Source organism: Aotus nancymaae, unplaced genomic scaffold, assembly GCF_030222135.1.
Source record: "Aotus nancymaae isolate 86718 unplaced genomic scaffold, 86718_ANA_hifiasm-v0.15.2.pri h1tg000028l, whole genome shotgun sequence".
NCBI classification, from domain to species: Eukaryota; Metazoa; Chordata; class Mammalia; order Primates; family Aotidae; genus Aotus; species Aotus nancymaae.
Genome location: NW_026988441.1, coordinates 37,845,072 through 37,862,414, shown reverse-complemented (window position 1 = coordinate 37,862,414; position 17,343 = coordinate 37,845,072). Strand labels below are relative to the sequence as shown.

The following is a 17,343-nucleotide window of genomic DNA, read 5'->3' as shown; positions in this document are numbered from 1 at the left end:
TGGATCATGTCTGGTCCCCCGCATCAAGCCCGGGCCCTCGTATCTCCTTCCCTGCTCTGCAGCAGCCAAGATTCACGGTTTGTCTATGAATAAAATGCTTCCCCTTCTCTTAGCTCTTCTTTCCCTTGGTCCATTTGCCCTGGACGGTCACTATACGACCACCAGAGGGAGCCACCTGTAAAGTGGACAGTGGGGGTGCCAGGGACAGGGACAAAGAGCACAGAGCACAGAGTACAGGTGCAGGGACGAACAGACAGACACACACTCAGAAAGTCACCAGCACAGACAAACAGCCTGGAACAGCCAGGGACGACACACGGACACAGAGAGATAGCGAGTCCTACAGCCAGAACATAGCTCCAGGCCGGGCGAGGTGGCTCATGCCTCTAATCCCAGCGCTTTGAGAGGCCGAGGTGGGAGGATCTCTCGAGCCCAGGAGTTTGAGACCACCCTGGGAAACATGGCGAAACCCTGTGTCTACAAAAAGCTACAAAAATTACAGCTGGCGCCGGGCGCGTTGGCCTATGCCTGTAATCCCAGCACTTTGGGAGGCCAAGGTGGGTGGATCACCTGAGGTTGGGAGTTCAAGACCAGTCTGACCAATATGGAGAAACCTCATTTCTAAAAAAAAAAAAAAAAAAAAAAGAGAGAGAGAGAAAAGAGAAATTATAGCTGGGTGTGGTGGCACTCACCTGTAGTCCCAGCTTACTAAGGAGGCTGAGCCAGGAGGATCGCCTGAGTCCGGGGAGTTCGAGGCTGTAGTGAACCACGATTGCACTACTGTACTCCAGCCTGGGCAACAAAGTAAGATCCTGTCTCAAAAAAAAAATAAATAAAATAAAAATAAAAGAACACACCCATTGTGCACAGAAAGACAAGACAGGTGTGTCCCTTGAGGTCAGGAGTTTTCGACCGGCCTGGTCAAAATGATGAAATCCCGTTATTTATGTATTTATGTATGTATGTATTTATTTATTGAGACAGAGTCTGATAACTCAGCTCACTGAAACCTCTACCTCCTGGGTTCAAGCAATTTTCCTGCCTCAGCCTCCCAAGTAGCTGGGACTACAGGCATCTGACACCACATCTGGCTAATTTATTTTTGGTGGAGATGGTGTTTCACTGTGTTAGCCAGGCTGGTCATGATTTCCTGACCTGGTGATCCACCTGCCTCAGTCTTCCAAAGTGAGCCACCACGCCCAGCCTCTAATTTAAAAAATACAAAAATTAGCTGGGCATTATAGCATGTGCCCATATTCCCAGCTGCTTGAGAGGTTGAAGCAGGAGAATCACTTGAACCCAGAAGGCAGAGGGTGCAGTGAGCTGAGATTGCGCCACTGTACTCCAGCCTGGGCGACAGAGTGAGACTCCCTCTCAAAAAAAAAAAAGAAGACACACAGAGAGACAGATACGATAAACAGATACACAGAGACCACAGGCATTGATACAAACAGAATAACAGAGAAATAGACTCAGATAGATCGAGACACACAGCACAGACATAGATCAAGTCATGACCAGATATAGACACAGCCTGGACCCAGCCACATGCAGAGAGAGACGCAGCTGGACTTACATGACAGCCAGACACTCAAGACAGCCCGACACTTCCAAGCCACGTTGCAGACCGTGAAAGACACAGGGGCTGGGTGCAGTGGCTCATGCCTGTAATCCCAATACTTTGGGAAGCCAAGGAGTTTGAGACAAGCCTGACCAACATGGAGAAACCTTGTCTCTACTAAAAATACAAAATTAGGCTGAGGCGAACTGGCTCACACCTGTAATCCCAGCACTTTGGGAGGCCAAGGAGGCGGGGGATCATCTGAAGTTAGGTGTTCAAGACCAGCCTGGGCAACATGGCAAAACTATCTCTACTAAAAGTACAAAATTAGCTGGGCGTGGTGGCGAATGCCTGTAATCCCAGCTATTTAGGAGGCTGAGGCAGGAGAATCCCTTAAACCCTGGAGGCAGAGATTGCGGTGAGTTGAGATCACGCCATTGCACTCCAGCTTGGGCAACAAGAGCAAAACTCCGTCTCAAAAAACGAAAACAAAAACTACTACCACTACGACTGTACACACAACTGTTTTTTTGTTTTTTGAGACAGAGCCTTGCTCTGTCGCCCAGGCTGGAGTACACTAGGCTGATCTCGGCTCATTGCAACCTCCACCTCCCAGGTTCAAGCGATTCTTCTGCCTCAGCCTCCTGAGTAGCTGGGATTACAGGTGCACACCACCACACCCGGCTAATTTTTTATATTTTTCAGTAGAGATGGGGTTTCGCCATGTTGGCCAGGCTGGTCTTGAACTCCTGACCTGAAATAATCCACCTGCCTTGGCCTCTCAAAGTGCTGGGATTACAGGCGTGAGCCACCGTGCCTGGCAGCGATAGGCTCTATCAGTAAAATAAAATAACTGATGGAGAGTAGCAGGGTACTAATTTAGAGTAACCAGAGAAGGCTGCTCAGAGGAGGAGGTGGCATCATGTGAAGTGAAACCTGCAAGATGAGACGTGCGTCAGTCGTACACCTGTCTGGGGAAAGAACATTCAGGAAAAGCAAGTGCTAAGTCTGTAAGGCTGAATTGAGCTTGATATGATTGAGTCCAAAGAGAAGGTCATTGTAGTTTTGGCTTAATGCGTGAAGAGGAGAGGGTTGAAAGGTTTGGGGTTGAGGTCAGAATAGTCAACAACGGGTGGATGACGTGAAACCTTGGACACCAAAGTGAGTGTTTGGGGATCGATCTGCATGAGACAGGAGTTGTGGGGGGGTTCTGAGCATGGGAGTGAAAAGCTCTGATTTGCATATAAGGACACTTCTCTGGCTTCTGTTGATGGACAATATGCTGACAGGAGGGAACCCCAAAGAAGCACTTGGAGTCGTTGTCTGGATGAGCAGTCATGATAACTTAGACCAGGTGGAGACAGGCGGAGAGAAGGGGCTGGATTCAGGATGCATTTTGGAGGCAGAGACAACTGACTCAGCAAGACGGGATGAACACACTTCCGGCTGCAGGAAGCAGTGAATCAAGGCTGACTCCTAGATTTGGGGTTTCAGCAACTAGGCGGATGGTGGTGCCATTTACTGGGGGAGATGATGTTTTTGGGAGTGGAATCAGGAGTTCTTTGGCGTTCACTTTGGGTTTAAGATGATGAGGAGAGTCAAGTCGTCTGGCTGGCACACACTTCCTTTTTTTTTTTTGAGATGGGGTCTCACTTTGTTGCCCAGGCTGGAGTGTGGTGGCACAATCACAGGTCACTGCAGCCTCAACTTCTTGGGCTCAAGGGATCCTCCCACCGCAGCCTCCCTAGTAGCTGAAACTACAGGTACATGCCATCATGCCTGGTTAATTTTTGTATTTTTTGAAGCTATAGGGTTTCACCTTATTTCCCAGACTGGTCTCAAACTCCTGAGCTCGTTGGATCCTCCCACCTCAGCATCCCAAAGTGCTGGGATTATAGGCGTGAGCCACTGCACCTGTCCTATTTACTATCCTTTAAAAGAGGATGCTGTACAAAAAAAAATTAGCCAGGCGTGGTGGCATGCACCTGTAGTCCCAGCCACTCAGGAAGCTGAGGCAGGAGAATCGCTTGAACCTGGGGCAGAGGTTGCAGTGAGCCAAGATCACGCCACTGCACTCCAGACTGGGTGACAGAGTGAGACTCCATCTCAAAAAAAAAAAAAAACACTAAGATGCTAAAATCTGCATTGAAGAGAGACAGGGTATTGTTCTCACTGGAATAAAGTCAAGTTGTCAACCAGATTGTGCCTTGGGGATGCTCTGGGGAAGAATATGATTCATTTTTTCTTCTAACTTCTAGAGGCCACCTACATTCTGTGTCTCATGACCTTCCTCCATCTTCAAAGTCTGTAGCTCTTTTTTATTTTTTAATTTAATTTAATTTTTTTTTGAAATGGAGTTTCACTCTTGTCGCCCATGCTGGAGTGCAATGGCAAGATCTCAGCTCACTGCACCCACCTCCCAGGTTCAAGTGATTATCCTGCCTCAGCCTCCTGAGTAGCTGGGATTACAGGCATCTGTCTCCAGGTCTAGCTAATTTTTGTATTTTTAGTAAAGACAGAGTTTCTGGCTGGGCTCAATGGCTCACACCTGTAATCCTAGCACTTTGGGAGGCCGAGGTGGGTGGATCAACTGAGGTCAGGAGTTCAAGACCAGCCTGGCCAACATGGTGAAACCCCGTCTCTACTAAAAATACAAAAATTAGTGGGGTGTGGTGGTGGGCACCTGTAATCCTAGCTATTCTGGAGGCTGAGGAGGGAGAATCCCTTGAACCCTGGAGGACAGAGGTTGCAGTGAGCCGAGATCACACTACTTCACTCCAGCCTGAGCATAAGAGCAAAACTCCGTCTTGGGGGTGGGGGTGGGGTGGGCTGGTGGGTGGGGAAGACAAGGTTTCACCATGTTGGCCAGGCTGGTCTGGAAATCCTGACCTCAAGGCCTTTTTTTTTTTTTTTGAGACAGGGTGTCCATCTGTTGCCCTGGTTAAAGTGCAGTGGTGCGATCATAGCTCACTCTAGTCTCGAACTCCTAGGCTCACGTGATCCTCCCACCCCAGCCTCCCAAGCAGCTAGGACTACAGGAATGTGACAACACACCCAGATAACTTCTTAGAAGAATTTTCATAGAGATAAGGTCTTGCTATGTCACCTGGGCTGGTCTCAAACTCCTGGCCTCAAGCGATCTTCGTGCTTCAGCCTCCCAAAGTCCTGAGATTACAGGTGTGAGCCATGGTGCCTGGCCAAGCCAGTAGCATTTATCTCCAAATCTCTCGCCACCTTGGGCTCTTGTCATCCCTTCTCTGACTCCCACCCACTGCCTCCCTCTTATAAAGACACTTGTGATTATATCAGACCCACCCAGATAATTTGCCATAATCCTCTTACCTTAAAACACTTAACTTTGCCCGGCACGGTGGCTCTCGCCTGTAATCCAAGGATTTTGGGAGGCTGAGGCTGGAAGATTGCTTGAGTCCAGAAGTTTAAGACCAGCCTGAGCAATATATTAAGACTCCATCTCTACAAAAAAAGTCTAAAAATAGCTGGGTGCAGGCCAGGTGCATTGGTTCACGCCTGTAATCCCATCACTTTGGGAGGCTGAAGCGAGCAGATCACCTGAGGTCAGGAATTCAAGACCAACCTGGCCAACGTGGTGAAACCCCATCTCTACTAAAAACACAAAAAGTAGCCAGGTGTGGCGGTGCACGCTTATAATCTCAGCTAGTCAGAGGCTGAGGCAGGAGAATTGCTTGAACCTGGGAGGTGGAGGGTGCAGTGAGCTGAGATCCTACCACAGCACTCCAGCATGGGAGACAGAGTGAGACTACACTCAAAAAAAAAAAATTTTTTTTAAATTAGCTGGGTGTGGTGGTACACACCTGTAGTTTCAGCTACTCAGGAGGCAGAGGTGGGGGGATCCCTTCAGCCCAGGAGGTAGAGGCTACAGTGAATCGTGATCATGCTACTGCTCTCCAGGCAACAGAATGAGGCTGTCTCAGAAACAGATTAAAAGCTACACCTGGCCTGACATGGTTGCTCGCTCTTTAATCCCAGCACTTCGGGAGGCTGAGGCGGGAGAATTGTTTGAACCTGGGAAGCGGAGGTTGCATCGAGCAGAGATCACGCCACTGCACTGCAGCCTGGGTGACAAGAGCGAAATTCCGTCTCAAAATAAAAATAAATAATAAAAAACCCCAAAACAAAAACAAATAAATAACCTCCCCCCGCACACACACTTCTGAGTAGTTAAGTGCCTTGTGCAAGGAAGGAAGATGCTAAGTGGGGAACCCAGTCCAGATCTACCCACCACGCTGGTACTCAGGTCCTATGTGGTTCTGGTCTACCACCCAGTGCTGTGCTGTGCCGGGCCTGCTGACATTGCTGTGGGCTGATGTCCAGGCTGTTTCCCTCATGCTTCTCCTTATTACTGGCTGCACGGGGACCTAACCAGAAGGCCGGGGCTCCAGCCTGGGTCTGGTGGTCTAGCCCGAGACCTCAAGACCAGGCTCTGCGAGGCATCTCTCCTCTCGAATGTGGGGCCGAGCCTGGGGAGGCTGTGATTTCTAGACCCCTGGGCTGAGGTAAGCAGGACGGCCCCAGCCTCAGGGCCTCACATCCAGGCTTCCTCACTCCTGCAGAAGCCGGCCTCCAGTAGGTCCCAGGATCACAGAGCATGGACATTACTGTTTGCTCTCAAGGCCTCCCCCACTCAGCTACCCTTCCCCCTGGCTTGCCTTCCTGACGCAGAGGCTGGAAAAAAAAAAACTCCCCCAAGCCCTACATTTCCCAGGTGCCTTTGCAGCTGCATTTCTGGATGCAGAATTGGCTCCACGAATGAGAAACGCTCATGAGAGAGTCAGAAAGTGGAAGCGAGGCAGTGTGGGCGTGTGTGTCTATCTTGCTGAGAAGCAGGGCTGTGGAGCTATGCATTTTGTTTTCACGAATTTGTGCTCTTGGACCCATTTCCTGGTCATGGTTCTGGTAACTCCCTCTTCGTTCTTCACCTGTCTCCTTATACAGAGGAGCTTCTCCTTGGAGACCCGGCTCCGTGGTGTCACGAGGGTCCTACCTATTCTGGGGCTGCTCAGCGTGTGGTCTTATTCACACATTTTAGCATCTCCTGAGAGCTCGTTAAAAATGCAACGTCTCAGGCCCCGCCCTGGACCTACTTACTGAATCTGAAACTGTGAGGGGGTGGGACTGAAGAAGCTGTGCTTTAGCGAGTTGTTCTGATTCTTTTGCACAGTAAAATTTCACAAGCCTACAGCCCACTCTCTCAGTGCCTTCCTAGGATTTTGCAAGCACCATCAATTCTTGTATTAAGTTCCTTTCTGATTAAAATACCTGGAATGGTCCCCATACAGAACTCTGGCTGGAGTAATTCCTTCTTCCTTCCTTCCTTCCTGCCTCCCTTCTTTCCTGCCTGCCTGCTTTTCCTCCTTTCTTTTCTCTTTCTACTTCCTTCTTTACTTTTTTCCCTCTCCTCTCCTTTCTTCTCCTCCCTTCCTCTCCCCTCCCCTCCCCTCCCCTCCCCTCCCCTCCCCTCCCCTCCCCTCCCCTCTCCTCTCCTCTCCTCCCCTCCCATCCCCTCCCCTCTCCTCCCCTCTCCTCTCCTCCCCTCTCCTCTCCTCTTTTCACTTCTTCAACAGTGTCTCACTCTGTCACCCAGGCTGTAGTGCAGTGGTACAATTACAGCTCAGCTCACTGCAGCCTTGACCTCCTGGGCCTGGGTGATTCTCCCACCTTGGCCTGCTGAGTAGCTGGAGCTATAGGTGTGTACCACTATACCCAGCTAATTAAAAAAACCTTTTTTTTGTAGAAACAGGGTTTTGCCAGATTGCATCAAGCAATCTGCCCGCCCTGGCCTCCCCAAATTTTGGGATTACAGGAGTGAGCCACTGCACCTGGCCAAATATTTGTAATTTCTGAAGATGGCCATGGCTCTATTGCTTATCCTACAAGCTCTTCTAGAATCTTGTCACTCTACTATCAAGAGCTGGAGTGTGGGCCGGGCATGGTGGCACATGCCTGTAATCCCAGCACTTTGGGAGGCTGAGGCGGCTGGATCACCAGAGGTCAGGAGTTTGAGACCAGCCTGGTCAGCATGGTGAAACCTGTCTCTACTAAAAATACAAAAACTAGCTGGGTGGGTGGCAGGCACCTGTAATCCTAGCTACTCAGGAGGCTGAGGCAAGAGAATTGCTTGAACTCAGGAGGCAGAGGTTGCAGTGAGTCAAGACAGCACCATTGCAGGCTGGTGTCTCACTGGCGCCCTTCCCTAGAGATACCCCTTTCTGCCTTCCATATTTGCAAGATGCTACACAGAGAACAGCAGCTCCTTTGCCACCAAGCACCCACTTGATGCTCCTGAGATCTCCTCAAAGCCTCATGAACAATTCTGAGGTTGGTGTGTCAGAGGTGTGTCAACCAGAACGTCTCCATCTTGAACAGGAGTTGGGTAAAATGAGGCTGAGACCTGAGACCTATGGGGCTGCATTCCCAGATGGTTAAGGCATTCTGAGTCACAGGATGAAACAGGGGGTCGGGATAAGATACAGATCAGAAAGACCTTGCTGATAAAATACGTTGCAGTAAAAGAAGCCAGCCAAAGCCCACCAAAACTAAGATGGTGACCAGAGTGACCCCTGGTCGTCCTCACAGCTACACTCCCACCAGCGCCATGGCAACATCAGGAAGTTACCATATATGGTCTAAAAAGGGGAGGCATGAATAATCCACCCCTCGTTTAGCATATGATCAAGAAATAACCATAAAAATGGGCAACTGGCAGCCCTCGGGGCTGCTCTGTCTATGCGGTAGCCATTCTTTCTCTGTCACCCAGGCTAGAGTGCAGTGGCACAATCTCGGCTCACTGCAACCTCCACCTCCCAGGTTCAATCGATTCTCCTGCCTCAGCCTTCCAAGTACCTGGGACTACAGGTGCCTGCCATCATGCCTGGCTAATGTTTATATTTTTAGTAGAGAAGGGGTTTCACCATGTTGGCCAGGCTGGTCTGGAACTCCTGGCCTCAGGTGATCCATCTGTCTCAGCCTCCCAAAGCGCTGGGATTACAGGCGTGAGCCACCATGCCCAGCCCCTTTACCTTCTTAAAAAATGTGCTTTCACTTTACGGACTAGCGCTGAATTCTTTCTCGCCCTCTCTTGGGGTCTGGATCGGGACCCCATTCCTATAACAGATGTGGGGAGATCCTGGGGAAAAACACTTGATCCCATTTTACAGGTGGGAAAAACTGAGGCTCAGAGAGGGCAAATGGCTCAGTCAATTTGGGTTAGTGGGTGGCTTAGCCTGGCCCGTCTGGCCCCTCCCCAGCACACCCCCCACCCAGAAGTGAGATGTCATCGGTTCCCTCTTCCATCCTGTAGAGAAAAGCCTGCACTTGCTGTCCGAGACAAAACAGGAATTGGGCAGAAACATTCAGGGCAATTCATTTATTTAGCGAGGGCAAGGCAGGGAAGTGAGGAGAGAGGGCAGGGGCAACCTCTCACCCTCACAGGTACCAGGCCTTGTTTCTCCCCCAGATAAGCTAAGGTCGGCCAGAGCTGAGGGGAGTGAGGCAGGGAGGATGCAGGAGCCTGTGGGAACCAGAGAAGCTGGGGTCAGAGGTAGAAGCTGGGGCTGCTGGGGGGTGAAAGGTGAGGCAAGGTCAGAGATGAAATGCAGCTTGGAGGGAGGGGTCCAGTGTAAACCAGGACTTACAGGTCTAGAGGTCAACTGAGATTCATAGGGGGTCAAAGAGAAGTTGGTGCCAGAGGTAGGAGCTGAGGCTCAGGTTGGGGGGGTCAAAGGTGAGGCAAGGTCAGAGGTGAGTGCAGCTCAGAGGAAAGGGTCAAATGTAAACCAGGACTAATAGATCTAAAGGTAAAATGGGAATCGAGGGGGGCAGGGGTCAAAGGTGAGGCAAGGTCAGAGGTGAAGGGCAGCTCAGAGGAAAGGGTCAAATGTAAACCACGACTAATAGATCTAAAGGTAAAATGGGAATCGAGGGGGACAGGGGTCAAAGGTGAAGCAGAGGTCAGGGGTGAAGGATGGCCCACAAAGTTAAAGGCGCAGTTTCCAGAGTCAGAAGGGGTATAGCGGGGATCCTCCTGGGAATGTCAAGGTTGGAAGAGCTTGAGGGGGTCAAAGATACGTGAGGGCTCAAGGGTCAAAGGGGAGCCAGGGTCAGAGATGAAGTAGCCAGAGGTAAAGCGAGCTCCAAAGGCATTGTTAGGGTCAGGGCGAAGTCACAGGGGTGAGTCAGGCTCGGAGAGGAAGCGGGGCTCTAGGGGTCAGAGATGGGGGCCTGGGGGGTCAAAGGTCAGAAGCCTCGAGGGGACAGATGCGAAGCGATGGGAACAGCCTAGGCCACCTCCTCCTCGGCCTCCTCCTCGAACTCGCCCTCCTCGGCCGTGGCGTCCTGGTACTGCTGGTACTCGGACACCAGGTCGTTCATGTTGCTCTCGGCCTCGGTGAACTCCATCTCGTCCATGCCCTCGCCCGTGTACCAGTGCAGGAAGGCCTTGCGCCGGAACATGGCCGTGAACTGCTCGGAGATGCGCTTGAACAGCTCCTGGATGGCCGTGCTGTTGCCGATGAAGGTGGCGGCCATCTTCAGGCCGCGGGGCGGGATGTCGCACACGGCCGTCTTCACGTTGTTGGGGATCCACTCCACGAAGTAGCTGCTGTTCTTGCTCTGCACGCTCAGCATCTGCTCGTCCACCTCCTTCATGGACATGCGGCCCCGGAACACGGCGGCCACGGTCAGGTAGCGGCCGTGGCGCGGGTCGCACGCGGCCATCATGTTCTTGGCATCGAACATCTGCTGGGTGAGCTCGGGCACTGTCAGCGCCCGGTACTGCTGGCTGCCCCGGCTGGTCAGGGGCGCGAAGCCGGGCATGAAGAAATGCAGGCGTGGGAAGGGCACCATGTTCACCGCCAGCTTGCGCAGGTCGGCATTGAGCTGGCCGGGGAAGCGCAGGCAGGTGGTGACCCCGCTCATGGTGGCCGACACCAGGTGGTTGAGGTCCCCGTAGGTGGGGGTGGTCAGCTTGAGGGTGCGGAAGCAGATGTCGTAGAGCGCCTCGTTGTCGATGCAGTAGGTCTCGTCTGTGTTCTCCACCAGCTGGTGCACGGACAGCGTGGCGTTGTAGGGCTCCACCACCGTGTCTGACACCTTGGGCGAGGGCACCACGCTGAAGGTGTTCATGATGCGGTCTGGGAACTCCTCCCGGATCTTACTGATGAGCAGCGTGCCCATCCCGGACCCCGTGCCGCCCCCCAGCGAGTGGGTCAGCTGGAAGCCCTGGAGACAGTCACAGCTCTCGGCCTCCTTCCGGACCACGTCCAGGACAGCGTCCACCAGCTCCGCGCCCTCCGTGTAGTGCCCCTTTGCCCAGTTGTTGCCGGCTCCAGATTGGCCTGGAGGGGGAAGGGGAGGGGACACACGGGCAGTTATGGGGAGCCCCCACTCTCGACCCTACCTCTCCACCACCTGGAGGGCCTCTAGTAGTTGGATACTAGTAACTATCAAAAATATAACAATGGCCAGGCATGGTGGCTCACGCCTGTAATCCCAGCACTCTGGGAGGCTGAGGCAGGTGGATCACAAGGTCAGGAGTTCGAGACCAGCCTGGCCAATGTGGTGAAACCCCGTCTCTACTAAAGATACAAAAATTAGCTGGGTGTGGTGGTGCGTGCCTGTAGTCCCAGCTACTCGGGAGGCTGAGGCAGGAGAACTGCTTGAATCTGGGAGGCGGAGGTTGCAGTGAGTCGAGATCACACCACTGCACTCCAGCCTGGCAACAGAGCAAGCCTCCATCTCCAAATAAAAAAAAATAATAATAGTAACAATTAGCCAGCCGTGATGGCAGGTGCCTGTAGTCCCAGCTACTTGGGAGGCTGCGGCAAGAGAACTGCTTAAACCGGGGGGGAGGAGGCTGCAGTGAGCCGAGATTGAGCCACTGCACTCCAGCCTGGGCGATGGAGTGAAACTCCATCTCGAAAACACACACACGCACACACACATCCCCTGCATCAAGACTGGGCACATGACTTATGCCTGTAATCCCAACACTTTGGGAGGCCGAGGTGGGAGGATTTCTTGAGCCCAGCAGTTCGAGACCAGCCTGGGCAACATAGTGAGACCCTGTCTCTACAAAATAAAAATAAAAAAATTAGCCAGTCATGGTGGTGGCATGCCTGTAATACCAGTACTCGGCAGGCTGAGGTGGCAGAATTGCCTGAGCCCGGGAGCTGGAGGCTGTAGTGAGCTATGACCACACTGCTGCACTCCAGCCTAGGAGACAGAGCGAGCCCCTGTCTCTAAAATAAATAAATAATAACAACAATAAAAGGATTAATAATTAACATCATTATCATTTTCAAACAGGGGCTTGCCACGTTGCCCAGTCTGGAGTACAGTGGTGTAATCACGGCTCACTGCAGCCTCAACCTCCCAGGTTCAAGTGATCCTCCTGCCTCAGCCTCCTAAGTAGCTGGAACCACAGGCTTATGTTACCATGTCTGGCTAATTTTCGTATTTTTTTCTTGTAGAGGTGGGCTTTCGTTATGTTTGCCCAGGCTGGTCTTGCACTCCCGAGCTCAAGCAATCTATCTGCCTTGGCCTCCCAAAGTGCTGGGATTATAGGCGTGAGCCACCATGCCTGGCCTGTGTTTTATTTTTTATTTTTTTGAGACGGAGTCTTGCTTTGTTGCCCAGGCTAGAGTGCAGTGGGGTGATCTTGGCTCACTACAACCTCTGCCTCCCGGGTTCAAGGGATTCTCCCGCCTCAGCCTCCCGAGTAGCTGGGATTACAGGCACCTGCCATCATGCCCAGATAATTTTTGTATTTTTGTAGAGATGGAGTTTCACCATGTTGGCCAGGCTGGTCTTGAACTCCGGACCTCAGGTGATCCACCCGTCTTGGCCTTCTGAAGTGCTGGGATTACAGGCGTGAGCCACCATGCCTGGCCTGGCCTGTGTTTTCTTAATATTGGCCACTATTACTGTGAACAGCTAATGTTTCCTCCGCCCCTCGTCAGTCTCCACCTTGGTCCAGCTCCAGTGTTGCCCTCCTGGATACATTCAGTCCCCTCTGTCCTGGTCCCCTGGCTCCCACCCTCATCCCCCAGTCTGTCCTCTCCACAGTACCCAGAAGAGGGCACCTGAGTCGGGTCCTGTCCCTCCTCTGCCTACAGCCCTCCAGGGCTCCCACCTGCCCTAGGGTCAAAGTCCAAAGCATCCCTGCAGCCCAGAAGATCCTGCGAACCTGCCTCATCCCCACCCTCACTCTGCTTCAGCCGTCTGGGCCTCCTTGCTGTTCCTCCAACCTTCCAGGTGTGGTCCTGCCCCGGGGGCCTTCTGCACTGGTTGCTCCAGGCTTAGAATGCTTTCCCTCCAGGTATTCATGCGACTTTTTCGTCACCTCTTTCAGGTCTCAGGTCAATGTCACAACCTCAGAGAAGTCTCTGGTAACCCCCACCCTCTTCCTCCGGAGCTTGGTGGTTTAGACTCTGGAATCTTGGGACTGACAAGACAAGCTGTGTGACCTTGGACAAGTGACTTCCCCTCTCTGATCAGTAGGAAGATTTTGAAACATAACAATGCAGGTGTGTGGCCATGGCCCAACACAGGCCCTCGGGAAATGGTGAAATCAAGATGAAATGAGATTGGCCACAGGGTGTGAGCGGTTTCAGGAGGGCCACAGAGGGCTTGCAGTTGGGCCAAGATATCCTATGGCCTCTGGGTGGCCAGGGGGTGGGAGGAGCATTAGAAGTGTGGACTCGGCCAAGCATGGTGGCTCACACCTGTAATCCCAGCACTTTGGGAGGCCCAGGCGGGCAGATCATGAGGTCAGGAGATCGAGGTCATCCTGGCCAATATGGTGAAACCCCCATGTCTAACTAAAATACAAAAAGTTAGCCAGTGCTGATTTGGAGCATCTAGAAAAAAAAAAAAAAAAAAGAAAAAAATGAAAAAGTTAGCCAGGTGTGGTGGCAGGTGCCTGTAATCCTATTTACTCGGGAGGCTGAGTCAGGGGCATCACTTGAACCTGGGAGGCAGAGGTTGCAGTGAGCTGAGATCTCACCACTTCACTCCAGCCTGATGACAGAGCAAAACTCCGTCTCAAAAATAAAAAGTGTGGACTCAGGCCAGGTGTGGTTGCTCATGCCGGTAATCCTAGCATTTTGGGAGGCCGAGGCAGGCAGATCACCTGAGGTCAGGGGTTCGAGAGCAGCCTGGCTAACATGGCAAAACACTCTCTACTAAAAATACAAAAAATTGGCCAGGTGTGGTGTCGAGTGCCTGTAATCCCAGCTACTTGGGAGGCTGAGGCAGGAGAATCGCTTGAACCCACAAGGTGGAGGTTGCAGTGAACCAAGATCACACCACTGCATTCCAGCCCGAGCAAAAAAGACTCCATCTCAAAAACAAAAACAAAAACAAAAAGTGTGGACCTAGTAGTCAGACCCCCTCGTTCCTGGCTGCCCCACTTGCTTGTGGTGTGACTTTCTGCATGTGACCTAACGTCTCTGTGCCTCTGTTTTCTCACCCACGAAATGGAAGTAAGAGGAGAGTTACAGAAAAGATTCAGAGAGGCAGAAAGGGCCCTGCATTCAGCACACTTTAGATGCTGGGGGGTGCTAGAGGAGGGTGAGGCCAGGGCCTGAGACCAGGATGGGGACGTGTAGCCAGCCCTTTCCCGGAAGGACTGTCCCGGGGTGTGGTATGTCCCGCTGTCTTCACATATGCTGTTTCCTTCTGAAATATCTCTCCTCCCTTCAGTGCCCTTTGGCAAGTCCAGATCCCACTCACATTCTAGGCTGCAGATAGCAGCGATGGTAATGAAAACAACAGCAGGCTGGGCACAGTGGCTCACGCCTGTAATCCCAACACTTTGGGAGGTCAAGATGGGGGGATAACAAGGTCATGAGTTCGAAACCAGCCTAATTGACAGGGTGAAACCCTGCCTCTACCAAAAATAGAAAAATTAGCTGGGCGTGGGGGCGCGCGCCTGTAATCCCAGCTACTCCGGAGGCTGAGGCAGGAGAAATGCTTGAACCCAGAAGGCAGAGGCTGCAGTGAGCTGAGATCGTGCCATTGCACTTCAGCCTGGGTAACAGAGTGAGACTCCGTCTCAAAATAAAACAACAACAGCAAATGCTTATTTACCTCTTCCTCTGTGTCAGGCATTGTTCTAAATTCTTTACAGATATTCATGGCTTTAAACCTCAGAATTCTAATAGTTAGCATTGTAAAGTCCCTATTTTACTTTTTTTTTTTTTAGAGATAGGGTCTCATGCCATCACTCAGGCAGGAGTGCAGTGGCACCATGATAGCTCAAGGCAGCCTGGACCTCCCAGGCTCAAGTGATCTTCCTACCTCAGCCTCCAGAGTAGCTGGGACTACGGGTGCATACCACTTCACCCAGCTAATGAAATGTTTTTTCTTTTTGTAGAGACAGTCTCACCATGTTGCTTAGGCTGGTCTCAAACTCCTGGCCTCAAGCTCTCCTCCTGACTCAGCCTCCCATAGTCCTAGGTTTACAGGCATGAGCCACCATGCCCAGTGAAATCCGTTTTAAAGACAAGGAGGCCGGACAAGGTGGCTCATGCTTGTAATTCCAGCACTTTGGGAGCTGAGTCAAGTGGATCGCTTGAGCCTAGGAGTTTGAAACCAGCCTGGGCAACATAGAGAGACCCGCATCTCTACAAAGAAAACTAAAAAATTAGCTGGGTATGGTGGTGCATGCCTGTAGTTCCAGCTACTTGGGAGGCTGAGGTGGAGGTGGCAGTGAGCCGTGATCATGCCACTGCACTCAGGCCTGCGTGACAGGGCTGGACAGACAGACCCTGTCTGGGAAAAAAAAAAATGAGAATTTTGAGGCTCGGAAAGGCTGAAGAGCCCACCCTGTTATCCATCTGAATCATCCCCCAGCTGAGCTTTACTTATTTATTTCATCTGTGGCCTATCACCTTCCACCAGAATGTGAGCTCCACTGGGGCAGAGATGAAGCACTGTCTGATTCTTCCCTGTATCCGCAGCTTCTAGAACAGGGCTTGGTATGCAGTAAGTGCTCACCATTTGTTAAGTGCATGAAATGACAGAATTGGGATGTGCACCCAGGCAGTCTGGTTCCAGTTTAATTAAATTGTCACTTCCTCCAGGAAGCCTTCCCTGAAACCCTCTCTGTATCAGCCCTCCCTAGGACTCTCACAGTGGCCTGAGGATCCCCCTCACAGCCATAGATGCAGGGCTGGTGCCTAGCTCCCTGTCCACCCCCTCCTCTGATCTGTGGGCCCTGGTGGTGCCTGTTGACTCTGTGGTGTTAGGTAGAGAACGTTCACCAAGCATTTGGAAATGAGAGGAATAAGGTTTTCCAGCCTCCGCTCCCTGCTGGGGACTCACCAAACACGAAGTTGTCCGGCCGAAAGATCTGCCCGAAGGGGCCAGAACGGACAGAGTCCATGGTGCCGGGCTCCAGGTCCACCAGAACCGCTCTGGGGACATAATTTCCTCCTGCAGGGAAACAGATGGAGGGCAGTTCGGTTCGTGCCAGGAACCACAGGCGCCCCGGTAGCATCCTGTCCCCTCCCGGCTGCCCCTCCCCACCTGGAAGGTGCCTCCTTCGCCCTACCTGTGGCCTCATTGTAGTACACATTGATTCTCTCCAGTTGCAGGTCACTGTCCCCATGATATGTGCCTGTGGGGTCGATGCCATGTTCGTCACTGATAACCTCCCAAAACTAGAGAGAGACGTGGTGGGAAGGGTTGAGTGAGGGGGAGCCGGCGGCCAGGCCGAGGGCTCCCCGCACGCGGCAACTACCTCCCTAGCTGCCACCTCTCCCCCAGCAAGGTGAACGGGGGACCTAGAGGCATGGATGGTGTCAGGGCGAGGATGAGGCAGCAGGAAGGAGTGGTGGGGGCGGGGTGCAGCCGAGTCAGCACCCAGCGGGGCCGGCTGGTGCCAGCGCACCCAGGCTGCAGCCCGGAGGAGGTATGGGGGCTCTTTGTGCGCGAGGAGGGGACAGTGGCCCAGCTGTGAGCCCAGCTGTGACAGGCGGACAGAAGGCCAGAAGGCTGGCTCCCCCTCTCCGCAGCCTCTTTGTTCCCAGCCTGGCCCTGCCGCCCCCTGCCCCCAGCGACCCCTCCCCCATGGACCCTGGGGCACGTTGGCCTCCTGGGGACCCCATCCCTCTCCAAAGGCTCCCAGGTTGGGGGGTGCACCGGGGACCGACCCCCCGCGCTTCTCCCCCTGGCCGCCGCCACCTCCCCGGTCCCCGTCCCCCGCGCGCACCTTGGCTCCGATCTGGTTGCCGCACTGGCCGGCCTGCAGGTGCACGATCTCCCGCATGGCGGTGGCGCTGAGGGTGGACGCGGCGGCGGTGGCGCGGGCGCGGGGAGCTGCGGCGGCGGCGCGGGTGAAGGAGGATGCGGCGGAGACGGCAGAGCACGGTCCCTGCGCCCCCGAGAGCCGCTATATGAGCGGGCGGGGCACGCGTCACGGCCGGTCACCCTCCAGCTCCGCCCCGTGGTCCCGCCCCGGGATGATGGAGGGGGCTGGGGTGGGGGGAGGTGGTGCAGGCACCGCCCAACCCAGCGGCCTCCCAGAGACGCCCGGGACCCCACGTGCCCTGACCCCTGCCTTGGGGGTGAGGCCCCTTAGGGCGCCCCCAGTGCGGTCTCCCCCGTCCCGGCCCCCAGCCAGGCTTGGCCACCCGCAGGAATTGGGCGGAGGAAGGGCGGGGAGCGCCTGGTAAACAGGCATCTGAGAAGTCCTGCCCCTCCCCCTCAGCCCTCACCCTCCCACCCCAGGCTTTGCCTCA

General features: G+C 53.3%; 1 protein-coding gene across 1 annotated transcript; it reads right to left on the bottom strand.

The window, feature by feature from the left end:
• Nucleotides 1–8,951: 8,951 nt before the first annotated feature.
• Nucleotides 8,952–16,917, bottom strand: TUBB4A (tubulin beta 4A class IVa). The gene is made up of 4 exons (XM_012435887.2): nucleotides 16,815–16,917; nucleotides 16,155–16,263; nucleotides 15,926–16,036; nucleotides 8,952–10,935 (listed from the first exon to the last, which is right to left on the bottom strand). Exons 1-4 carry the CDS (start codon nucleotides 16,869–16,871, stop codon nucleotides 9,878–9,880), a joined length of 1,335 nt encoding a protein of 444 aa, XP_012291310.1. The 5' UTR covers nucleotides 16,872–16,917; the 3' UTR covers nucleotides 8,952–9,877.
• Nucleotides 16,918–17,343: the final 426 nt, after the last annotated feature.